General features: G+C 37.4%; 1 protein-coding gene and 2 long non-coding RNA genes across 5 annotated transcripts in view; 1 reads left to right on the forward strand and 2 right to left on the reverse strand.

Moving 5' to 3' along the window:
* The window catches only part of LOC116423227, a 33,666-nt gene extending 29,677 nt beyond the window's left edge, over positions 1-3,989 (reverse strand). Inside the window, exons 1-2 of the long non-coding RNA XR_004233738.1 lie at positions 3,649-3,989; positions 3,181-3,300 (exon numbers count right to left, since the gene is read on the reverse strand). This is a non-coding gene — a long non-coding RNA (uncharacterized LOC116423227). The remainder of the gene's footprint in view (positions 1-3,180; positions 3,301-3,648) is intronic.
* A 7,060-nt stretch (positions 3,990-11,049) lies between these two features.
* Positions 11,050-22,555, forward strand: SERPINE1 (serpin family E member 1). The gene is made up of 9 exons (XM_012548797.3): positions 11,050-11,214; positions 11,936-12,201; positions 12,753-12,986; positions 17,365-17,559; positions 18,015-18,213; positions 20,182-20,282; positions 20,417-20,503; positions 21,398-21,481; positions 21,839-22,555. Exons 2-9 carry the CDS (start codon positions 11,937-11,939, stop codon positions 21,874-21,876), a joined length of 1,203 nt encoding a protein of 400 aa, XP_012404251.1. The 5' UTR covers positions 11,050-11,214; position 11,936; the 3' UTR covers positions 21,877-22,555.
* Positions 22,556-24,604: 2,049 nt separating this feature from the next.
* The window catches only part of LOC105750429, a 49,657-nt gene continuing 47,807 nt past the window's right edge, over positions 24,605-26,454 (reverse strand). For 2 of the 3 annotated variants that reach the window (XR_004233736.1, XR_004233737.1), the window contains exon 4: positions 24,605-25,626. This is a non-coding gene — a long non-coding RNA (uncharacterized LOC105750429). The remainder of the gene's footprint in view (positions 25,627-26,454) is intronic. The other variant, XR_004233735.1, reaches the window with a different exon arrangement.

Genomic DNA, 26,454 nt, shown 5'->3' on the forward strand with positions numbered 1-26,454 from the left:
AGGTGCTGCCAGCTAAAAGCATACTCCAACCTCATGGGATGTTCCCTTTTTCCTGGTTAATTGTGAGTTCCACGAGGAACTTGTCTTTTCCATCATTAGTTATTAAAAATTTTTTCCTTGCTATATGCTTTCCCAACTCTATTTCATTCCTGGTGTCTATTGTATCTTCATTTTTTCTGTAATCTCTTCTCCTAAATAAATCTACTTTTTGCCAAATAAAATGGCCATTGTAAATTCTTCCCGTGACCAAATCCCAACATTTGGTGCCTCTCAATATTTGGTCTCCTAAAACTGATGAGGTTATTTCCAGTCAGGGAACCAAATGATGCAGTTAGTGGCAGTGCAGAGAATTGTGGGAACCCTTCTGGTCTGCGCAGAGGTTCAACATGAAAGAATTCATGAACCCAAAGAGTTTAAGTGGCAAAAAAAAGGGGGAATTTCTTGTTGGCACTGCAGGAGTCAGCTTTTGCTAGGAAGACTGACTTTCGAGTGACAAAGTCCTGGCAGAGAGATAAACAAGAGGTGTAGAGAAATCCTGGCAGAGAGATAAAGAGAGGTTAACGCTGAGAAGAAAATGTCTTCACAGTGGGCAGGGGTCCTCACAGGCAGCTATGCCAAGGAGAGAGGAAGGTTCCTTGACAAGGCATAATCCTACTTTTTTGGGCCTCTGCAAATTATGAGTTTAAAATTGTGTATTTTTATAAGGAAATCTGAGACTGAAGTTTCAATTGAATGAGATTCCTTCAATGTTGTCATTGCCCCCAGGCCTAGAGTTCTGGTTGAATGAGACCACTGACTGGGAGTGATCCTGAGCCAATTCTCACCTCAATAGAGGTCAATAGAAATATCAAGTCTAGATCTCCAGCTAAATGAGACCACTTAATTTCAGGCTAAGTAGGAGTGGTCCTGGACTCAACTCAATAGAGGATGTAGCTGTGCCACCAAGAGAACAGAAGGAAACCACTTTATCTTGATTCCCTAAGGTGGGCGTCTCCCAGAGGAGAGTTTCTCTCCCCCCAAAGTAAGGACAGTTTCAAGGAGGACAGTGTCAGGGTTCCCCTGTCAAAACTACACATCAAATAGGTCAGCAGTGGGATGGGGCAGTCAAAAGAGTTAATGTGACATTAAGAAAGGCATAGTTTCCAAAAATAAAAAAAAAAATGATAGTCCTGTCATACTTTGCCCTAGTTAGATTACATCTAGAGCCAGATATTTAGTCCTGAATGCCACAGTGTAATTAGCCTATAATCTGGAGAGAATTCACAGAAGGATAATCAGAATGGTGAAGGACTTTAAGAACATGTCATAAGAGGCCAGGTTAAGAGAATAAAGAGTGTTTGCTTAATAGTGAAGAGAAGACTAGGAAGACATGATAGCTCTCTTCAAGTGTTTTAGGGCTGTCATATAGAAAGAGGGAGTAGATTAGTTCTGTTTGGCCCCAGAGGGTAGAAGTAGAAGCTATGGGTAAGAGCCACAAAGAAACTGTTTTAAGCTTGATGTCAGGAAAAACTTCCTAACAATAATATGTAATAATATTATTATTTAATATTAATATAATAATGATGGTAATTGATAATATTATTAATATAATAATAACAGCTAACATGTATATAGCACTTACTATATCAGGCAATGTGCTAAATGTTTTACAGTTATAATTGCATATGATATTCATAACAACCCTGGAAGTAGATGCTATTTATGACCTCCATTTTACAGATGAGGAAATTGAGGAGGATAGGGATTAAGTAATTGAGAGGGTCACTGAATTTTAACTCAGGTTTTCATGAATTCAGGCCTGGTGCTCTCCCACTGCATTACCTAACTGTCCCAAAGTAAAACAGACTGGTTTGAGACAGAAAGACTCTCTTCGCTGTAGGTCTTCAAGGAATAAACAGATATCATTTGCTGAGTATATTGTCTTTTCAATATGTGTTGAACTTGATGACAATGAGGTCTCTTCTAAATCTAAAATTCCAAGGAGCTTAGGCTTGCTCCACTTTCTAGGCTCCCATTTTCCTTATTTAGAAATCTGTAAAGCTTTTCTATTCATTTGAACTTATCCTCCCCTGGACACTGCTCAGTACTCGTCAAGAACCATAAGTCATAGATTTACTGCCCAGGATCACAGAGTTAGTAATTGGCAAAATTCAAACCCAGATCTTCCTTTCACAAATCCAGTACTCTAACCCCTAGGAGGAAGGTGTAGTGAGATAGCAATTTTTGGTTTTTCTGAAAATAATCTAGGGTAAAAGCACCCGCATAAATCAATATGATGAGGTCCTGGATGCCACTGGCAGAGAAAGAATAAAATATTGATGGAACTGCTCCCTGGGACAGACAGGGAAGGGTACCGATAGGAATTAGCTTAGCTTTATGGTTCCACCTTCTGTGGAGGTTTCCCCACTGTGGGTGGCCCTGCCTTGCTGTATCCAGCTAAGAAATCCAAGTTATGTCAAAACTCTGAAGTTAAATTCTTTCTTATGATGTCCCTATATTCAGGGACCCAAGAAACTTAAGAGATATTCAAAATGAAGATTTTTATATCTACAAGATATCTTCAAGGTCATCTAGTCTAAGACTGCTTCATCTGTTTTGTAATCTGCACCCCTTTGTCAGTCTGCTAAAAGAAACACCTTCTCAGAATAACATTTTTAAATGCAAACAATAAAATAATTTTACTGAAATGGATGTGATTTGTTTTCTGTCCAAGTTCATGCATCCTCTGAGATCATTCCATAGAACTTTTGGATAATCTGTGAAGTCTAGGTTAGCATCTCTCATACAATCTAACCCCTTCATTTTACAAGGAAGAAATCAAAATATGGGTTAGAAAAGGGAAGTGATTTGTCCATAACTACATACATAACTAGAGGCAAATCTAGGCAGGAATAGAGCCAGTTTCACCTGATTCCCCAAGTTCTTTGCACTATACTATGTTGGGTTGTACCCCACACAATTGGAAATAACTTATTCACAGATTTGACTGTGAATAAATTGGATTTTTTCCCTTTAAAAAATATGGTAAATACAGCTTACAGGTAGAACAATAATCTTATGGTATTATTGGTGTAAGGGAGAAAGGAGTGTGAGCATCATAGATTTGGAGCTAGAAAGGAACTTAGAGGTCCTCATTTGACACAAAAGATAACCGAGGCTGAGCAAAGTTAAATAACTTACCTATGGACACTCAAGTAATGGGAGTCAGAAGTAGGATTCAAATGCAGGTGCTTTGTCTTCAGATTCAGCAGTCTTTTCTGCTATGGTGATGGGTAATGGGATGTCCTCTACACATCTTATCTAGTTAGAAAGGAAGGAAACAAGCATTTATTAAACACCTATTGTATGTCATCACAACATTATAACTTATTTGAGTCTCACTACAACCCTTGGACATAGGTTATGATATTATGATCCTATTTTACAGCTGAGGAAACAGACCGAATAGGTTAGAGGTTGAATTTGAACTCAGGTCTTCCTGACTACAGAACCAGAACTCTCTACATAGTATAGTGAGAAGAAAATTGGGGAATAATGTAGATGAGGGAGAGGAATAAGGGTACCAGTCTGGCTAGGAGAATACCAAGGAACAAGGAGAGGGGACAAAGACAATACAAGGGTGATAGGAGTTAGTGGAAGTCATCATACTTTAAAGAAGAAAGTGAACTCAGGGTATTTGGAAACTGGAGAGGCTGAGTCAGATGGACAGAGAATCAGGAAATTCTTTCCAATAAGGCCTGAATTAATGGAAAATGGACAATTTACGAAAACAAATAAATTGCAAGCTTCTTGAGAGCAAGGCTCAGAGTTTACACTTCCTCTGTTTCCTACAATATCCAGCATTATACTAGGAATATCACATCAAGTACATATTCCCTGATGGACTAAGAAGGATGAGGTCAACACTTTAGGAAGCCAAGGCGGAGAATGAGCAGTTAACTAAAGTATCTCCTTGCCTTAGACAATGGAATGTGAACAAAGTAAGTTTGAGCTCCCTTCTATTCCCTATCCCCACTGTACAGTCAGCTGCCTCTGACAGCTTGGCCTCCAGGACTGCTTTACAAGTTGAATAAGGATCTGACTAATGACAGCAGCTTTCCCAATACAAGAGGAAGTAGTACAGCTACTGAGGTTATTTTTTCTTATATGATAAGGGGGAAACGGTCAGCATCAGTACAGTCTCTTAACCCCTATTAGCAAATTCCATCTGTGCTATCTCACCCTCTGGTATTTGGAGCTAAGAACTGATTTGCAACTATCTTATACTTCTCCCACTGATTCTGGACTCAGGGCCCATCTGTCTGTCTATCCAGCTCAGTGGGATCTCAGGACTATAATTAGGCACAGACTTAAGTAACTAGAACTAGGTTCTGAACTGAAATGAGAAAACAGTATTTCAGTGAACTGGTTCAGGGGAGTCAAAAAGGGCAGAGGTCTACAAGACAGACACATGAAGAGGTGACAGAAATGAACTGCTTCAGAGCCAAGCAGGGAAAGGAAGGCAGATGAATTTAGGATTCTACTAGATTGCAAATTTACAAGGATGACAATTATATTCTATATCTCTAAAAGCTTAGATCAGCCTTTGTACATAGATGCTCAAAAAAGTTTGGTTGAATTTTATTAATTGTTGTTTATTAAATGACCTCCCCAGAAAAGTCATCCAGCCCACCCTAGTAAGGAGGTCAGCAGGGTGGGACTGAGGGGTTCAGGAGTTCTGAGCTGAAGCAGAGCTAAGGTTGATCAGGTCTAGCATCACAGTCAGGAATCAATAGGGTTATAACAACAAAATAATAGTCTGAGGTTTGATTATAGTCTCATAAGATCATCTCATTGTTTCTCGGATGTTAATCTTATCTCATCAATTAGAACACAAAGTCATAGAGGGCAGGAACCACATTCTTCTGAAATTAAATAATAAAAAAACATTTGACCATAACACGGATCTATGGTTCACTTAGCAGCCAAGTATAGCCAAATTGGGAAATTTCCTTCCCTGTGTGGAAGATGAGGAATTTGTTCTAGAAGAGATGAAAAAGTTAGAGTAAGACTAATGAATGAATGAATGAATGAACATGAATTTATTAAGCATTAACTATGTGCTAAGTAGATAGAAAACCAATAACCAATTAGTAAAAGAGATTAGAGGAAGTGAGGAAGCCTTTTTTTTGTTGGATGTCCTGTCCTACAATGCTAGGACAGTACACTCCTTTCTCAAAAGGATTTCCTCTCTGGTCATATATGGCCATATAAGGGTCAAATATCTCCTCTTGTACTTACTCCTTTTCTCTTTTTCTTCTAAAAGATAGGTCTACCAGGACCAAGGCGAAGCAGATACAGACAAGTAGCTTTGGTCCCCTTGTCCCCTTCCTTCTCTCCCTCCCTCCCTCCCTTACTCTGTTCTGAATGAATGTGCCCCCATCACTTTCTAATATGTTCTTGAATTTAAATAATAAATGCCAATTTATGATTCCCCTCAAAAAAATAAAGAAAAACAAGATAACACCTAAGTTACCATTCATGCAAAAAGCAACATATATATATCATATATACATATTTATATTTATATATATATATGTGTGCTTGAGGCTTTTTGGAAGGAAGAGACAGATTTAGAAAACCTAAACTTGGAAAGTGTTCAGAATTCAGTTATCTTAATTTTTCAAAACACTAAACTGAAAGATCTACATTTCACTGCTTAAGGAATTTCTAAGGCACATGCAAAGGTTACAGAGACAAAATCAAAATGCTTTCCAGGAGTTGGGGATTATAACATTAAATAAAAATAATAATAGCACTAGCATTTAGGTAGAGGCTTAAGGTTGGCAAAGGGCTTTTCATAAGTTATCTCATTTGATCCTCACAACAACCCTGGTTCACAGAGCTTACACTGGTATTAGATACAGTCACAGTCTCCCCTTTTCCCCCACCACTGGTATGAAGACAAGTGACTTGGGTGTATCATTGAACATTTCTATATCTTGGTTTATCTATAAGATGAGAGATCTAACAGTAGTTTCTGAAGATTACATTCTCTGGATAAAAAACCACAGTTGCAATTGCAAACATAACACAAATGGAAATTCACCATAACAGAAGCAGAATTTACAAGAGGACAGTAGAGAAGAGAAAAGAAAATAGGAATAAAAGGAAGATCAGATGACAAGAAAATCTTGGGGACATTTGATATATAGGTAGGAGGTGTGTGTGGTGGGGGGGGGGGGGAAGAATTCAATTTTATTCAGCCAATTTTTTCCCCTGAGACAATTAGGATTAAGTGACTTGCCCAGGGTCACACAGCTAGGAAGTGTTAAGTGTCTGAGGTCAGATTTGAACCAGATCCTCCTGACTTTAGGGCTGGTGCTTTATCCACTGTGCTACCTAGCTGCTCCTCAACCAATTTTTCTTTTGCTCTTTAAAACAGATTTTCATTTCTCTTTTTGGTCTTTTTTTTTTTAATATCACTATAGTTTCTCTTTCCCTCCCCTTCCCAAAGAACCATCCCATGTAACAAATAATATTATTTTTAATAACAAAAAGAAAAAGAAAGGGAAAAATCAGCACCAAAAGTTTGAAAAGACATACAATATACACTTGTGGCCTTCCCACTTCTGCAAAAGGGTGTGGTCTTCTATCTCTTCCTTAGCCATGTTTTCAAACATTATTTCTTAGCAACCTGATGTATCTTGTGAAAATGCCAGTGTGAGTGATGCAAAGATAACTGGACTGGAAGTCAGAGAACCTGGGTCTGAGTCCCAGTTCTGCCACTTACTATCTGTGTGGTCTCAGACAAGTTCAGTGTCCTTTACCAGCTGTTGGGGATACAGAAATAGAGGACACACATACTGCTTTCAAAGAACCTGGAGCATCAGAGAATAGCAAAGAATTTTCTATCCAGTACTTTGGACTTTGATCTTTCAGGTCCTTTATAGCACTAACCACCTACGAGTCTGTGATGTTAAAGAAGAAACATGAAAGAATATCATCATGCTTTATTATGGTACAATTTTTATTTCAGGAGTTGAAGTGAAAGGAAAGGCTTCTTTGGAAGCTGTCAGAGAAGGTTTAAGACACAGAAAAAGAGCAAGAAAAGGTCACTCAGGTGAGGGTCATTGAGAGGCTATTGCTCAATTTTCTCTTTAGTGATCCAGGTCCATGTAATTGAATGAGAGGAGCTAGGGCCAAAAAGAAAGCTTTTCTTGCCTCAGCCTTCCTCTGAGCAGAGGGGAAAAAAAAAAAAAAACCCAGGGTCTATTTCGGGTAATATGTAGTTTGGAGAGTAACCAAGGCCAGAAATAGATCTGCTGAGTTGTTAGGGTACCCTTGTCCTCCAATCCCTGTCAGAATGAAGTGAAATCACTGGAAATCTGGAGGTCTTTTCCAACATTCCTCAGAAGCTATGTAACAAACAGGCTGGAGGCCTCAGAGTACTCTTTTCCCTCCCTCCCCCCACAAAGGGTTGGAATGCTTTTACATTTTGTCTGTAAAAGGGAAATGGAAGGATTGTGGAAAGAGGAGATGAGAGAAAATAAGATGCAGACTAAAGTGAGAGTACAGAGAAAGTGATTAGAAAGGAAAGAATCTCATTGAAAAAAAGGAGAAGCTGAGAAAGGGAGGCTGGTAATCAGAGTGAAGCACAAATTAGGAGAATCAGAGTTGTATATAGGAAAAAAAAATATAAGGCCATCTAGGGAGAGAGGGAGGAAGAGCAAAAAAAATGACAAGAAGAAATAGGAATGAGGTAAAGTTCAAAAGGAACATAGGAGAACTTGAGGAGAAAGTGAAAGGGTAGCAGAAGATAGGGAAGATAAGTGTTTATTCACTGACCCCTGCTTAGGGTAGGGGAAAAGAAGGGATTATAGGAAATCACACTCAACATTAAGATGAAACTAGGCCCGAGTACCATTATAAATAGCCTTCAGAGGGGCCTAATGGTTAGCTGAATCTGGAAGTTCCCCAAAAAGTTAGTTTCTGTAACTAGTCTTCTTATCTCTTGTAGTCTGTGAGACACCAAGATTTCAACAAGTGGGTCTTTTTCTTTCCCCTCCCACTGAGGTCTTGCTGAGGTGAGAGGTGAGAGGCTTAAGAGGTCATTTTCTTTAAGGCTGAAAAGGGGAGAACTCAATGACACAGCCTCCTGAGTCAGGGTCTGGCAATTTTTTGTTCCCTGCTGGGGATGAAGGAGAGGCTGAAGGTTCCTTACCTCCAGACAACCTAATGATTTATGGAAAGGGAGAGAAGGCATCAAGGCCACAGAAAAGAATAGGGGAAGAAAGAAAAACTATGGAATCTGGATTCTTGATGACTTCTGTTGGGTCCTCCATTAAGCACCTCCCTTTGATTTCAAGTGATAGCACTTCCTACCCATATAACACAACTGTCCAGGGCTTCTTACCTTTTTATGAGGATGACACCATACTAAGGGATCAAGAAGAAGGAAGGCCAGAATTCTGCAAGAATTTCTCCCACTTCTTTTCTAATCATCTCATTTTATTCTTGTCCAAGCTCCAGTCAAACTGAACTTCCTCTGTCCCCAATACACTCTCAGATCTTACTCCTTTCATGTTTTTGCTGACATAGTTTTTATTCCTTGACTCCTGCCTTACTATTATCTGCATTTTAAAGTTGATGAAACTGAGGCAGGCACAGGTTAAGTGACTTGCCCAAGGTCACAAAGCTAGTAAATTTCTGAGATCAGATTTGAACTTATCAATTCCAGGTTTAGGCTTCTGTCTACTGTACCATCTAAGTTATTTTGTTATGTTATTTTTACTCTGTTAATATTTTTTATTTTATAAACATATATATTATGTTATATAATTTATCATTATTTATTATATTCTATACTATTATATAAATATACTATTAGAGATAATAGTACATATCATTTTTATATTCCTAAAGGGTTAGATTCCTAGCCTTGTTTATAGTAGTAATAAATATCTACTCAAAGGTAGAATCAATCAACAAGCATTTATTCATCTCCTACTATATGCTAGGTGTTAGAAGCAATCTTTACTCATAATAAACCATTACCATGACCAGGCCTATTTTGCCTAGAAGTTATGGGGGGAGGAAGGGGCACCTTGTAGCTAGAAAGTTTTAAGACTTTACTTCCCTAAAAATCGCATCCTATACCCTAGATAGACAGGTCTGCTCACACAAGACCAAGCCTGAAAGGGCCCCACCAAAGTCTGAACACACCAGCTTTCAGAAAATGGACTCCTGGAGGGCAAAGGAGTCACCCTTGCATCATCCAGGGGCAGACAGACATGCAAAAGAGAACAGCAGAGATTAGTGGGAAAATTGCCACCCCTTCTATTTCTCTACAGCAGTAATTCTCAGAGTTTTTGGTTTTAGGACTGCTACACACTCTTAAAAATTCTTGAGGACTCCCAAAAGCTTTTCTTTATGGAGGTTATGATATACTTATAAAGTATATAGAAAATTAAAACAAGCTTTTAAAATATTTATTGATTCATTTTAAATAATAACAAATTATATATTAACATAAATAACCATATTTGAACTAAGTATATAAAAATATATGTGAAATAACTATTTATGAAAAACAACTCTATTCCCCCTTTCCAAAAAAATCAGTGAGACAAGTGGCATGGTTTTACATATTTTTACAAATTTCTGTTAGATCTGTTAAATAGAGACAGATGGATTCTCATACCTGCTCTTGTATTCAATCTGTTGTGTTATATTGTTTTGGTTGAAGTATATGAAAGAATCTGATCTCACACAAATATGTAATTGGGAAAGGAAGAAATATTTAAATAAATGATATGCTAATGCATTATGAAAATAGTTTTGACATAAGAGGACCCTATGAAAAGTTTTCAGGCTTCCAGAAACCATCACTCTAGGAGAATGCTGATGACCATCTGGCTATATGACATTCTACAAACCCTCTGGCAGTGGTGGTGCTTTTTAAGGCACAAGTGTTGTTGGTTTGATCATTTCAGAAGTTATCTGACTCTTTATGAATTCCTTGGTGGTTTTCTTGGCAAAAATACTAGAGTGGTTTGCCATTTCCTCCTGCAGTTCATTTTATAGATGAGGAAACTGAGGCAAGCAGGGTTAAGTGACTTGCCCAGTGTTATATAGCTTGTATCCCAGGATGAATTTGAACTGAAGACTTCCTGACCCCAGGCTTGGCATTGCCCACTTCTGCCACCTAGCTGCCTACAAATCTTCCCTGAAGGCTGATTGAAGTGGAGAGTAGTTGAAATATATCAGGGCCTCCAATTGTAGTGTAAAGACTTTTAGACTTTGGAATCAGAAGACCTGCACTCATTTTTTAACTTTCTACCACTTATTTCCTGTTTGCAGGGCAAGGCTTTTTGACCTCATTTGTAAAACAAGGGAATTGGACCAAATGAGCTTCCAACTCTAAATCTATAGTCCAATAACCCTACCTTTTTTGACCAGGCCATCTTTTTTTTTTTCTTTTTTCTTTTTTTGGTGAGGCAATTAGGGTTTTTGTGACTTGCCCAAGATCACACAGCTAGGAAATATAACATGTCTGAGGCTGGATTTGAACTCAGGTCCTGACTTTGGGACCATCTAGCTACCCCAGACCTTATCTTTTTTGCAACTTCATTGCCAGATCTCTCCAACTTGGGAAAAGCGAAAAAGGCTGAGATGCCCCTTTCCTGTTTCTCCTGGACACTGAGCAAAGTCACCAGAATGTCAGGCCTCCCAAATAGCCAGCACTGTAGGGGACACAGTGACCAAGGGAAAGAGGACTGAAGAGAGGAGACAAAATGTAGGGGTTTGGCCACAGCCTGTTGAGCAAGGGAGAGCATTTTCTCCTTGGAGCCTCATGAACACATGGACTTACACACAGACTGAGACACACATGCACACACAGGCATGCACACTCACACGCACACATACACTCCCCCTCAGTCTGGAGTGGTGACCTGCCAGACTTTGGTGTCTGGGCAGATTTCCAGAACCTTTGGAAAGTGGGTGGGGAAGCCCTTAGCTGAGTTCATCAGACTTCCTGCCTGGAAGGGTTATAAAGAGAAGAGCCCACAGGCCTCAGGAAAGCAGTCACTCACCCAAACAACTGCTCCACTCAGAGCTTTACCCTAGATCCTGTTCTATAGGGGCTTCTGTAGCCACAGCTGGACGAGAAGCTGAAGGAGTTGATGACAACAACCAATTAATTCCTCTAAGAGATTTTTTGGAAACTTTCAGGTAAGGTAAAGTCCATGTCCTTCCGTTTCCCTTTTTTTTTTTTTTTTTTTTTTTTTTTTTTGAGGAAACTACCTCAGCCCCCTCCTCTCACCCCCTTAGCTTTATGAGCTGAGGCACAGAGAACACCATTTAGGAGAATTTAGGCAATACTGATGGAGAAGAAAGGATCAGAATCTGAAGCAGGGAGGCAAGCGCTGAACTATATCAGCCCATTCTTTTCATCTCCCATCTCCTAAGTGCCATACTACTTTCATTGAATGTTTGTTTTCTCTTTTGGCTAAGAAGAGGGGAAAAGAGCCTTCTTTTTTCCCACCATCTCATTGAAGTTTCTTTGAGAAAGTGAAATTCATTATAAATGGATAGTCCCTGTAATTTATCTCTAGGTATGTAGAACAGAGAAGGAAGATTGGAAGCATAAGCCTTTCTCCAAGTTTCTCAAAGAATCAAGGAACACCAAAAGCTGTAGAACACAGAGCAACTTGGGACTTTAGTCAAGAGTAAGAGAAGTGGCTTGATGCCCATCCCTTAAATTTCTCAGATGGCTCAGATTATCTATCTTGTTCTGTCCAGACCATCATCCCTCTCTGCCCTTATGCTAACAACAAAGAAAAGAGACTTCCTCTTCCCCATCTCTGGCCTCAGTGATTTTGTATTTGTCAAATTTCTTTTCTCTCTCCAGAGATTTCATTCTATTTTTCATTTTGTCCTTTCCCTGCTCTAGGATGCAATTCTCCAGGGCCTTTGCCTGCTTCTCCCTGGTCCTTCTACTAGATGTGGGAGATTCTTTGCCTCAACACAACTCTCAAGTAGCCCAAATGGTCACAAACTTTGGGATGAAGGTGTTTCGGGAAGTGGTCCAAACTTCTGGGGATGGCAATGTAGTCTTCTCACCATATGGAGTAGCCTCAGTTCTGGCTATGCTGCAACTCACAACTGGAGGGAACACCAGGAAACAGATCCAATCAGCAATGGAATATAGTGTTGAAGGTGGGAGACCTTCCTGGGAGGGAATGGAAAGAAAGGGGGGAGGTGACCTTGTGTTCTTAAATTAGTGACTTAATGTCTCTGAACCTCACTTCCTTATCAGTAAAATGATCTGGCTGAATTAGGCAATATATAATGACCCTGGATGCTATTATATAATATCATTCACTTAAGCATGAGGCTGGTCAGGATAAACTCATGTGTAAACTAAAGGGATTACATCTTTCTCTGACAATAGAGAACTTAAACTTTGATTAGTCTCAGGGCAAGTTTGGGATTTTTCAACATAAGCAGGGGGAAAAAAAAGAACCAAGAATCTCAGAAAAGATCCAGTGCCCAGCCATGGCAGTTACCAAAAAACTAAGACATCTGACAAAGGTAAGGATAGTGATAGAAGAGGGAGGCTATGAAATTTCCTTCCATGGAGAAGCAGAAGAGAGCTGCTTCATCTGAAATGGGTTGGGGGTCAATCTGTCTGTGGCAGGATCCAACCATTCTAAGAAACCTCTTATTCTATGGGTTTAATGTGTCTTCTCTTTCCTGCCACTTCACAGAAAAAGGTCTGGCTCCTGCTCTCCGAAAACTCTATAAGGAGCTCATGGCACCTTGGAACAAAGATGAATTCAGTACAGCCAATGCTATCTTCATCCAGCGTGATTTGGAACTTGTCCAGGGTTTTATGCCCTATTTCTTTAAATTATTCCGGAGCATGGTCAAGCAGGTGGACTTCACTGAGGGAGAGAGAGCCCGGTTCATTGTGAATGACTGGGTACAGAGGCACACAAAAGGTAAGAAGACCAGGAAAAGTAGAATTCTTATTTAAAATACTCTAGGGACTTGCAACAAAAGTGAATCTGAAACACAAACTAAATATCTTAACTCTTCCTTGTGGCAATATTTAGCATCAGTCTAGGGATCTAGAAATACTAATTAATTTTATTAAAACTTTGTTTCCTCTTGTATAGAGTCTAATTACAAATTGATAAGTAAATGGTCCTTTATAGTCCCCGGACCTGACATAAAGTAGGCGCTTGATGAATGCTTGTTGGATGGATGACTAACGAATGAAAAAACAAAAACCAGAAATAAGAATAACAAAACACAAAAAATCCTAGATTGAGGTCTTAAGTCCTACCCAGAGGGAAGAACCCTTATGAAAAATTTGTTCTTTACTAGGACAGAAGACTAGAAATGTATAATGGGTTTGACAGCTTTTCGCACTACTTTCTGTAATACTGAAGAGAAAAGATTACAAAAGTAGTACATGGAAATAAAGGACAAATTGATCCACTTCAGATTCCCAGACAATCATTATTTGGTATGACAAACAAAAAGGCTGATACAATTGGAAACTATGTCATAAGAGGAATAGCATTTTTTCAAAGAAAAATAATATTATTAAGAAAGTTCTCTGAATTAGAAGTCAAATCTACCGGAATTTTTTTTATTTAATTAATCTATATTCAAGTCATTTCTAGCTGAAAAGAGAGATATATCCAAAATGGTTTAGACATGACTCTGCCTGAACAATAAAAAAAAAAAATCCCATGTTAAAATCAAGTGCAGAGTTAATATTCCAGAATAATCACTATTTACTTCTAACCTAAACCACTCCCCTTAAAGAATTAAAAAAAGTGAATATCTTAACCTTGATTTTTGAGGTCAGTATCTTAATCTTGAATGAAAAAGAAACCACTGTCCTTGGGTGGATCAGTGAGACCATCACTTCCAGGAATGAGAAAACAAAACTTAAATTTGATTTTCATCCTTTTTCCATTTCCCAAGTAAGTCTAGCTTTTTTTTTTCTACTTTGCTAAAGGGGAAAGGTTAGAAAGAGCATAAGCTAGAGTAATGTCATGTCTAGATAATATATTTCTAGAGAAACTAAAAGGGAGAATGTGAACTATATACAATTTGAAGCATATCCTATATTTACTAATTCTAGGGCCTTAATTTTGAACATGCTAATTAATAATAATATACATTATTTTAGTTGTCCAAATTGTGGAGTTCTCTGTATTTTGCTTTTTTTTTTTCAAATTCAGCAGAATAGTTAACAAAGACAATTAACAGTTAACAATGCTTTAACAGTATGCCAACTGACAGAATAGTTCTGCCTTGAATCAGGACACAGAAAACAATTCAGTGAGTAGAGATAAAACGCATGTTTCAACATATTTGAATATCCCCTACCTATTTCTTTAATTAACCAAGCAGCAGCCAGCAAGTTATAAAGAGTATACTATCTGAGATCAAGGTGTTTCAAATTTAAAGGCAATTGGAACTTTATTCTACTATTTGTCTAAAGGCAAATAGATGGGCTGAATCCCTTAGCCATAGCTATTTTAGAATAAGTATTCTAAATCCAAAAACTCATTCTTTCAATAAATTAACTTCATCTGGAGAATGTATCTGTTGAATCCAATAAATATTATCAAATATTACAATTACATCCTCATCTCAAAATACTGTGCATACTGTAAATGGATGGTTGTAAAAGGTCAGGAAGTCCATTCAATTCTATATCAAATATCTGGCAAGAGAACTTAATTATGCTAGGACTCTTTAGGGGGAATTTGAGCTCCCATATATCAAAATAGACTACTCAGTCCCATATATATACCATAAGCATGAGAGTGGCTGAACTGCACTGTACTCCTAGCCTGATAAAAGCCAGGATAACTTCATGGTCAGAGATCATCAGTAAGCAAGAATCAAATTCTTGATCCTTGAACTGTCCAGCTAACTTTGATGAATGATGTCACCACATATGGCCCATAGTTGGTCATCTGAAAAATTCACAATATCTGTCTTATTGGAGTATCTCAGCCTGTTAAATTCATTTGCTCAGTGAGGAAAGGAGTTTTCATGTGGTTTGCCTAGTACAGAAATGATGTAAATATACCTCAAATCAACTAGAACTGATAGGCTTCTGTCACTTAAAAAAAAAATTACTTTTTTAGTGATCCCATTTTAGACCTTTATGTACATTCTAGACTGAAATCTAAGGATTGGCTTTACACAGAAGTATCCAATTTAAATTTGCTTACATCTCCTAAATAGAAAAGATACTCAAGTATTAATTAGGCCTAGTCAAGTTGTATTAGAACAATGAAAGCCCTGGGAAGCAGCATATTGGGAAAAAAGGATCATTTTCTTTCCCTAGTTTAGATCCTATCCCTAATAATATTCTCTCATACTCAGATTACCAGTACCAGGAACCATGGTTAGGTCTTACCTTATAAAATGCATTAACATGATTATAAAGAATACATATAGGTCACCAACGGAAACAATAACACTTTATGGAAATTTTGTGGATATTTAATACTTTCTTAAAGAATTCATTTGTAGTCTTCAAGTTAAGAACAGATAAAGGTTCATAAAAATAAATGCAGCTGGCTGTTCTAATGTGGCAATACAGTTTACATTTTCAGCTAAATCCTTCACAATTCTTTCCAGAAAGATATTCACTAGGAATTTGACTTGGAAATGGTAGACACACTATAACAAGATATAGTCTGTTTGCTCTAATGTGGCACAACTTTTCTGGACAGAGGAGAAGATATTGGTATAGTCAAATGTCCTTTTTGCTACCTCAGAAGCCCATCTCAAAAACAAAGATTCATTTAGAGTAGAATACATGAACTCAGTATTGAAGACTAGCTTTCAGTAGTTTGGTATTAACAGTAACTTGGTTATAAAAGCTTTTCAGCAGTTTACCCTTATGACTACTTTTGAGATTACTTTAGCAGTAAGGTAAACTTTCAATCATCATGAACACACACATACAAATAAACACACAAGAATATGTTCATCATTATAGCATTTGATTATTTGGAATGAATCAACTTGTAAAATAACAAAAGAAAAAAAGATCTAACATATGCTGCTCTTTTTATTTTAATAGCTAGCAATTATATAACATGAAAACTAATAAAGCACTTGACCCTCACTACAAGCTTGTAAAGTTGGTACTATCATTATCCATATTTCACAGATAAGGAAACAAAGGCCAAGAGCAATTAGGAAATTTGGTCAGGGTCACATAGCTAGTAAGTATGGTAGAATTTGAAATTAGGTTTCTTTGACTCCAAGATCATTCATCTTTATTCATTGAGCCACTTCAATTACTTGTTAATCTAGGTCTTCTTTCTCAATCTTATATACTTGCTTGATGGATAAGGCAGGTACAATAACATTGAAATTCAATGTTAACTGCACTAATTAACACTAATTTTTCCCTTTTCTCACGCATATTATGCCAAGCTGACTAGGTAAGGAAGAATGTCACAAAAACCATCAAGATCTTCTAGAATGGCTACATAGAAGCAGTGAAGAAGAAAAATTAAGTCTTAATTGTTCATCTATGGAGTTAAAAACCGGTTTATAGATCTTGACTAAGAAGTTAGCATAGATTTCCTTTTTCTAAATTGCCTGGGTATTCCCAGGATGACGTTAGACTTTTCTTCTGAAATATTCCTTATTAATTTTATGTTAAATAAAATTGTTTCTGGCAGACGAGCCAAAACAGAGCATTTTTATTAATATTTTTAAATCAATACATCCAAGAGGAGGAAGGTGATGGCCCCATTGTACTCTGTCTTAATTAGATCACATCTGAGGTACCATTTTTTGGTTCTGGGGGCCAATTTTAGGAAAGACATTGAAGATTTGTGTCCAAAAGTAGTTGACAAGAGCTATAAACTATAAAAGGAATCATGCCATATGAGGATCGCTGAAGGAATTTGGAATGTTTCTAAAGAAGAAAAGATATGGCAAAAATGAAAGCTATCTTCAAATGTAGAAGATTGATTTGACAGGAGGAACAATGAGTAGAAATTGCATTAGTTTTATTAAGTTTATTGAAAAGAAATATTTCCTAATTATTAGAACTTGCCAAAAGTGGCATCAGTAAATCCCCCTTCACTAGCACTGTCTAACAAGAACCTGGAACACATGTAGAAGAGGATAGAAAAGGGATTCATGGGTAGGTACAAGTTGGCTTGGATGACTTCTGAGAGTCATTCCAATTTTTATATTGTTCTTATACCCCTCCATATATATCTAGCAGAGAATCTAAGGCTAGGGAGAAACAATAAATACAGAGAAGTGAAATCTTACCAGTCTCCTGACTACCCAATTTTCTCTTGCCTTTCCATGTAGGCATGATTAGTAACTTGCTGGCAGATGGAACCATTGACCAGTTGACCAAAATGGTGTTTGTCAATGCACTTTACTTCAAAGGCCAGTGGAAGCTACCTTTTCCAGCCAAGGGAACTCACCATCGCCTCTTCCACAAATCTGATGGAAGTACTATCTTTGTGCCCATGATGGCTCAGACCAACAAGTTCAATTGCAGTAAGTGCAAGTACTCCCTTTTTTCCCTCCAAGACTGAATAATTCTATTATTCAGAACTGAGATCTAATCTGATTTAAACTTAGAAGTTGAGTTCTCAATACTGGGTTTTTGTTTTTGTTTTTTAACCTTCTCTCTCTCTCTAGCTAAAAGGAGTTTTTTGCACCCAGAAAATCTTGGTGGAAAGGAAGGAGGAAAATAAAAAGGCTAAGAAAAGACAATTAAAATCTAAAAATACTGTGATAATCCTAAGAGACCCTTGTGATAGGCAAAAGAATAGGAGGGAGGAAGGGAATAGAAAATGAAAGAAACTTAAAATTGAATTCTAGGAATGTATAGGAGAAACTTTAAAGGATGGAGAAAATTGAAACATCTCCCCTAGGGTGGGATTGAGTTGCAAGAGCTATTTTCATCATCAGTGGACTTTTTTCCCATATAATTTTCTTATTCTTTCTAGCTGAGTTCTTGACCCCCAGTGGACATTACTATGACATCGTGGAACTGCCCTATCATGGTGATACCCTCAGTATGTTCATTGCTGCTCCCTATGAAAAGGAGGTGCCCCTCTCTGCCCTCACCAACATTTTAGATGCCCAGCTCATCAATCAATGGAAGGGCAATATGACCAAACTGCCCCGTTTGCTGGTTCTGCCCAAGTAAGTCCTACCAACCTTTCCCCCTTCCATCTTTACAATCTGTATCAATCCCTTTCTTTACAATCTGAATCAAAATTACCTCCCTGCCCTCAAGATAAATTCAGATTTTCTTATGACCTTCTAACCTACTACTGCTTCCCCAGGCTCTGAGACTCCAATAAAAATTTCTGGTGGTCTGAAATGGATTAAAAACAGTCCCTCCCCTTTGCTTTTGTGAGGAATAGAAAGAAAAGAGGCTCCTGGAGCCTGCCTCTGGTCTTTTGCCCCCACACAAAGTAAGAGCCAATCACAAGAAAACAGAAATCTGTAGTGGAAGATTGAAGATGAATAATTATAATGAGAATACCTATATGAACATGTCCCTTTCCTGATTAAAAATTCTTTAAAAAAAATATTTCTCCAACTCTACACATTTTAAAAGAGGTATGTATGAAATATCATCTCTTCCACTAAATTAGTAAACCTAACCTACAGTTAAAAGATAAAGCCTCAACTAACAAAGCATATTCATAAAAATCCTTCTAAAGAGGGAAGAGGAGATGATTGAGGCTGAAGTCAGGTAATTTCAGAATTCCAGGGAAACCTCTCCCTGTGTCTGCCCCACTTTTTCACATGCTTTCAATAGCTAGAAGGCTTTTTTGTGCTTTTATTTTTTTTCTTCTTTTAAAAAAAAACAAAAACAAAAATTGTGGCAATCAGTCATGTCCTGGTGAGAAATGAAGAGCTCAAAAGCTTCTCTGCTTGAGCTCTCTTCATGACTGATTCTAAAAAACAAAATCTACAAATGAAATTTTTTATAAGATGTCCTTTCACAAGAATTTGCCCTTGACTCCCAAACCAGACTAGGTGAAACAATGCCAAAATTTTCTGGCTTATTTAAAGAAAGGGATCAGTCATTGGCCATGACTTCCAAATCTACATATTTATCCCTAATTTATTTCTAGAACTCCAGTCCTATATTTCCTGAATGTTTGTTAGACATCTTCCACTTGAAAGCATCTCAAATTCAACATATACAAATTAGATCTGAATCTCTTTTCCTCTAAACTCATTCCTCCTCCAAATTCTTGCTTGATTCAGGGCACCAACAGCTATTGAGTGCAGTTGCCTTGATGTAAAATCTTACCCATATTTGTAAACTTGAAGGGATTTCTGACTTGTATCTTTCTATCATCTCCAATTGCAAAGTCACACTAATTCTACCTGCACAGCATCTCCCACATCTCCCACCCTACATCAAGGCTTTCATCATCCTTCTTTGAGACTACTGTCATAGACTCTTAGTTAATGTCTCCCCAATTTCAATGTATCCCTTCTCAAATCCATCCTTCACACAGATATGAAAATAATATGATGAGAATACCAATATGAACATGTCACTTTTCTGATCAAAATTTTTCAGGGGAAAATGTCCTCTGTTCTATAATTTGGCTTCCACTTACCTTTCCACTTGATTTCACATTACTCCTCTTCTTGCATTCTATATTCCAACCAAATGAGTCTACTAGCTGTTCCCTAAATTCAGTAATCCATCTCCTTCCAGTATTTGTGCATTCCCTTATTGGAATGCCCTCCTTCATATCTCCTCTCACATTTCAAACTTTTCTTATAATACTATCATCTCTCCATTGCCTCCCTTAACTTTTACTTCTATAATATAATATAGTGTGTCCCATGTTGTTTTCTCTTAGTGAAATATAGTTCCTTGAAGGCAGGGTCTGGTTTGTTTTTGTCCTCATATTCCCAGTACTTAGCACAGTGACTTACTTTAAAAATGCCTTTTGAATTTAAAATCATCAATAAAGGAAATCTACCTTTAACTCAGATGTTAAGACCCACAAGTTCTATATTATCTATATTATCTCTGAGGACAAGATTTCTGGAAAGAGCACTGGCTCAATACCTAGAATTTTGAGTTATGTTAATGATGTGTGTCCTGAACTTGAGCTAAGTCCTTTGATTTTGCAGGTTTTCCCTGGAGAGTGTAGCTGACCTCGAAAGGCCTCTGGAGAACTTGGGGATGAAGGATATGTTCAGGCCAGGCCTGGCAGATTTCACCAGACTTTCTGGTGAGGAATCCTCTATGCATTGTCTTGGTTCTTCTCCCTATCTTTGGGAATTTAAATCATCTGTGAAAAAAGGGTGGGGGAAAGCATCATCCAGAAAATGGACTGAATGGCTCTTGTATTGATTTCTGTTTCAGATAAAGAAATACTCTATGTGTCCCAGGCCTTACAAAAGGTGAAGATTGAAGTGAATGAGAGTGGTACTGTGGCAACCTCAACTACTGGTAAGTCTGGCTCAGGAAGAAATGAGAGCAGGGCAAAGTGGGGCAATTCTTGAAATAAACTCCAGGCACTGAAGATTCACTTCAAAGATACAAGAAACAGTTAACCAGTGTCTTGTTCCCCTACGATGAGTTAGGGTGTGGCCTGTCTTTCAAGTCCATCTCATTGTGGACTAAACTTACTTCCCATTTCAAGAAATCCTCCCTTCTCTGATCAAGAAAGAGAACATTCATATATTTACCAAGACTTTCTTTAAAGTGTTTAATCACTTTCTGTGTCTAAAAATGGGGGTCCTGCTTTCTCCAGGAGCTGACTTCTATCTGCAGCTCCTTTAGCACCCTGGTTATTGAAAAAATCTGCAAAAGACTAGCTTATAAACAGTGGGTAGATGTAGGAGCTGGGAAACAAAGAAGAGAAAAAGGAAAAGAAAACCACTTCTTTCATCAGAGGACCTGCATTCAAATGCTTACTTCAGATGCTTACTGCCTGTGAGACCTTGGACAAATCATATAATCACTCTTAGTGTTCTCACCCATTAAATGAGAGGGGACTAGATAATTTCTAATGTACCTTCTAGCTCTAAATCTATGATCTATGAACCCTAAACTATGGTACAGATTGATAATATATGTATTTCAAAAAGAGTCTTTAGATAAAGTCACAGATTTAGTACTTAGGTAAAGAGAAACCAGAATATTTTAGGAAATATACCTCATTGTTCAAGATTATTTGGTTTGGTTTTTGGGGGGACAGAAAAAAAAAATCTAGGCCTTCTCTCAAGCCATTCTTCAATCCTATTATCAAAACAGTGTAATAAGCAGGTAGATCAATTATCTGGCATGGTGGTAACGCCTATGTTCTTATGCTTTGTTTTTGTTTTTGTTTTTCTCTTCCAGCCATTATTGTTTCTGCTCGAATGGCTCCCCAGGAGATCATCATGGACAGGCCCTTCCTCTTTGTAGTCAGGCACAACCCTACAGGTGAGGGATTAGAAAATACCACAATACTTTGAAGGTTGTTTTATCTTACTTTGGATAAGATAGACTCAAAAAAACTATCCCTATTCTTAGGGAGTTTCTAAGGACAGTTATCATTAGTCATCACTCAGTTATATTTATCTTCCTACTAGTTAAGGCATTATGATGAAGTGGAAGAATACTAGAACAGTAATCAAGGCCTGAAATCTCTCAGATTTGCCACCAACTAGATATCAGCAAATAGACAGTTATTCATTCTAAGCCTTGTTTTCTTCATCAATTAAAGGACAAAGTTGGACAAAATGTTCTATACAATACCTTTTGGTTCTAAAATTCTATAATTCTGTTTATCTCCTGTAGGAACAATTCTTTTCATGGGACAAGTGATGGAACCCTAAGAGATAAAGCCTTCTGCTTGGGCAAAGGAATGTTCATTTGGAACAAACTAAAAAGTGGCATACACAAAAAGACCCTCTGAAGAAATAACTTTTTTTTTCCTATTTCTCTTTCTAGAAAAAGAAAAAAAAAACCACTTTCCCCTTTTAAAATCTTATCCTCAGGTCTTAGTCTCTCACATAAGATTCTACGAGTCTTCTTTCCTCCCATTAAAGGGAGAGACAGACAATGAAGCAATTTCCAAGAAATCCCCAAGGCAGACTGTTAAGACATGCAGGGTCACTCAGATACCTACTTCTGTTTAGTCAACCTTCTGCCCCCTTGTTCCCACTAAGACTGAGAAGGAAAAAAACAAGACTTATGGGAGCTTTAGTGTGCTTGGTAGAAGCTATTTGCTTCCAAGTCATGTTGCTTTTACTCTTCCACTGTCTGTCACTGCTGAGGAGGCTGGTATCAGACCAGAGGAGGTCAATAGAAAGAATATCATTTATTCCTATTCTAATTGGATATCGACCATCAATCCCTTCAAAGAAAAGAAGATGTCTAAGGTTGAGAGAAAAGATAGCGCCAAGACTCACTTTGGCATAGTACCTTCCCTAGAAAACAGAGTGCAAAGATTACTTTGGACTCTGAGGGATTTGTTTACTGAGAGAAACTGAACTTTTGCTCCTCTACCCTTTTTTGTTTTAGAGAAGAGGAAGAAGAGCCAGATAAAAATGAGTGAATCTTCTCCAGTTTTATTTTCTGGGGACAGGACAAGGATAAGCATAGCATGTGTGAATACTGTATGTTTACTTAAACCCTGCCCACCTGTGTGTCTGTGGGTGTTGGTGTGGGTGTGGGTGTGTGTATATATGCGTGTGAGAGAGAGATGTCAAGGAAGATTTAATATATTCATGTATTGTTATTGTTATTTTGCACTTGTTCTGCTTCTCTGTAAGACAGAATATCAATGAGGCTCTATAGCCCTATCATAATTTATTAAACTCTTTAGGAAAAAAATAAAATAAACCCTACTACTGCCTATTGTGTAATGAGGCCTGCAGTGACACCTTGTGGCACATAAATGCCTGTAATTTCTTATTTCAGGCCAGGTTAGAAAAGCCTTCAGATGCTTTAATTTATAATTTGACTCAGAGGGTCATACAGGTCAGGTCCTTATATATGCCAACCCACCACCAAAGTGGCTATCTGTGGAAATCCATTTAAAGGAAATCCAACGGCAGTCAAATGAGGAGAAATTAAATTTTTTTTAATATTTACTAATTACATGAGATGGAATATGTACATAATATGGTAGAAGCTTAATCATCCTACTATATATGAGTTTCATACCAAATTCCATTAAATAAAGGGTCCTCCATTTTCTGTCCTAATAATTTTTCATTATGTAGTAGATGGTGAGAGAGATATAGAGTACTCATATCTAAATTTTCTTGAAGCAGTTTGTATAAAACTATATATCCTTTTTTACACAATTTTATATGTAAATAAAATAATTTTTAAAAAAATAATAAAACACTTAAAAACAGTACTTTTGCCTTTTATTCCATGTGGTACTGGGGGTCAGATCAAAGGATTTATAGATCAATAAGTTGCTACATCTGGAAGAAATTTTAAAGAAATCTACAAATTTAGAAATTCTAGCCTACTAAGGGTTAAGAACATACACAAAATATTATCCACACCTCTATTTCAAATGGCAGCTCCCTGCAACATTTTATGTGAAAGTACAATTGTCCTGGGTGTCTGCTTCAACAAAGCTGGGATGGATACATCCCTGAAACACGCTGTCCCTAACAAAATGTTTTTACTTTTCATCCTCCAAAATGTGCCACGGGACAGTCTTACCTCCTTTTTTTTTTTGATCAGACTGGTGGTGAGTCTACTCTATCTTGGAATTTCATCCCCCTTCCCTACACATTCTTTAAGATCCAAATCAAATTCATGAATCATTTCTATCTATCTATCCCTGAAACTTACAGTTACCTTTGTAGAATTCATTTTCCTTTGGGATTTCATCATATCTCATATACTTCTAGTAGTCTTTAGCTCTTAATTTTTTAAGGTGTTTATGTTTTGCCCCCAACTAACATAAACTTCATGAAGGAATGGACTCTGTGATACTGTGAAGCCATTCTTTGTAACTCCCTCAAACTTTACAAACTTTCCTTTAAAAATTCTTGTTCTTCAGTAAATTAACAACTCTGGTCTGGCCAAAAGTCAGGCTCTCTTCAACAGTAACTAATATTTGTGTTTCCATAATTATTTTTTAATTGAAAGAATCCTACAATCTCCAGAAAATGTACATTTTCATATGCTAATAACAAAGACCAATCATTTAAAAATGAAATTACCTACAGGATCAAATATCAAGTCCTTTTTGGCATTTAAATCTCTTCACAGCTTGACTCTTTTCTATCCTATACTCTACTCCCACTCCATGCACATCCAGCCATATTGACCTACTTGCTATTTCTCATATAGAAAACTTCATTATACAATCTTTCTGCCTTTTCAGTGACTATTATTTTATCACTACTCAACTCCACCTCTTAAAATCCTTTCCTTCCTTCAAGACTAAGCTCACATTTCAACTTATACAGAAGGTCCTGTCCTATTAACAAGGCCTGGATGGCTGGATACAGTTGGCAGAGAAAGACTGAACCCTGAAACAAACAGGGAAGGGCACTAATAGGGATTAGTTTTACCCTATAGCCTCACCCTGCTGTATCCAGCAAAGAAATCCAATTCATGTCAAACATCTGAGGCCCAACTTCTGTGAAGGTAAGGTGAACAGCCCAGCTTTGTCCTATCAGAAACCCCAGGATATGTCCCTGAGATTAAATTCCCCCTATAAAATCAATCCAAGACTCATGCCATTAACTTCAGGGACATGACTGGGATTTCTTGGGTGGACACAGTATTCTTTAGCAAACCAATTTAATGAGAAGACATAAAAAGCACAATTGGTACAAAAAATTCCTCCCAAACAGGAAAAACATTTTTCTTTTGCCCATACAAAGTCCCGGAAAGAAATTTAAAGTATAGTAGTAGTAAGACACATGTGTAGAGAACATGTGTGGACAACTGGGTTTTTCAGCTGTTCCTGGTTCTGGAATTTCTTTTCTTCTTTTGAGTAGTCTTCATGAAGTTCCCTTAGATATAATAATTAGCTAACATTTATATAGTGTCTACTACACTGCAGGGATTATGCCTTAGCATAAAGCCCTTAGGCTTTACAATTTTCTCATTTGATCCTAATGTAAGAGACAAGTATCTTACCAAGAACTTCACTGACTCACTCATGAATGCTAGAAAAATTTTATTTTATATTCTTGTAAGAACAAGTACACATTTTTTGAAAGTGGAAAGGCAGTCTTTTATTTCTTATCCTGAATAAGTCCCTCCCCTGATTCCCCATTAATTGGGTGTTACAAAAGATACAGAGTGTGACTCTCCACCTTTCATTTCATCACTATTCTAAGTTTCCCAGCTTCTGCTCCATGTCAAAGAATCCTAGAATATGACTTTTTGGCTAGAGAAGAGGGATTAGTCAAGGCAGCATGATACTAAAATCCAGGCTTCTATCCAAAAAAAGGGAAAATTTCTTGGCTAGTTCTGGCTTGATGTGTTCCTTCATGAATTTCCCAAGTACAAGGTTTTGTAGAACCAGTCTTCTATTGTGAGGAAGATTCTGTAAACAGTACACATCTTGATGACTGAGAAGTTCCTATATATGGTTTCCAATGCTGTGAGAAACAACAAGAGACATTCATGATGTAGAGGAGAATGAAACCTGGACTTTCAATCCATGAAGCATTGTAAATTACTAAGATGGTTATGTTTTCTTATGTGAATGAAGATTATATGTCTAACAGTCCCAAGTTTGTTTCCCTTCTGGGTGTGCCTTATACTAATACCATAAAGCTAAATGAATCCCCATTCATTAAAAAAGGACTAATCAATCACAGGTTGACACATATGCTCTTTAGGATTCTGATGAAAAGAACACGCTAAAAAGAGAGGATAAAAATAAAAATTAAAAAATAAATAAAATAAAATAAATAAATAAATAAAAAGAGAGGATAAGTATATTCATTGTTTACATGTTTTCCACTTTCTGTAAAATGTAAAGGCAGTCTGGTACCCAATAAATCCATTATTTTCTTGAGTGATTCTGTGTTGCAGACTGATGTAGACACCTAGACACATGCTACAGGTGCAAACTTGCCAGTGCAAACTGCCATGATGCATGAGCCAAAGAAAAAGTGAATAATTTGGGGGTTTATGTAAGTTCAAGATGTATAATAACCTGTGGCCCAGAATCTCTGTGTTCTTAGTTTATATAGACTGAGTTCTTCCATTCCAGCTTAACTAAATAAAGGTTGCTTGTTGCAGACTAGTGTTTAATACTATTAAATGGGTAGGTTGGAACCCAGATTATAGAATAAAAATACATATCTCACTGGGTGATCTCACCAGCTTACATGGATTCAATTATCATCATTATCCATGTAATACAGATATATATCCAGTCCTAGTTCCACTTCTGAGCAATAAACATGGATCATGAATTG

Source organism: Sarcophilus harrisii, chromosome 4 (genome assembly GCF_902635505.1).
Source record: "Sarcophilus harrisii chromosome 4, mSarHar1.11, whole genome shotgun sequence".
Taxonomy (NCBI): Eukaryota; Metazoa; Chordata; class Mammalia; order Dasyuromorphia; family Dasyuridae; genus Sarcophilus; species Sarcophilus harrisii.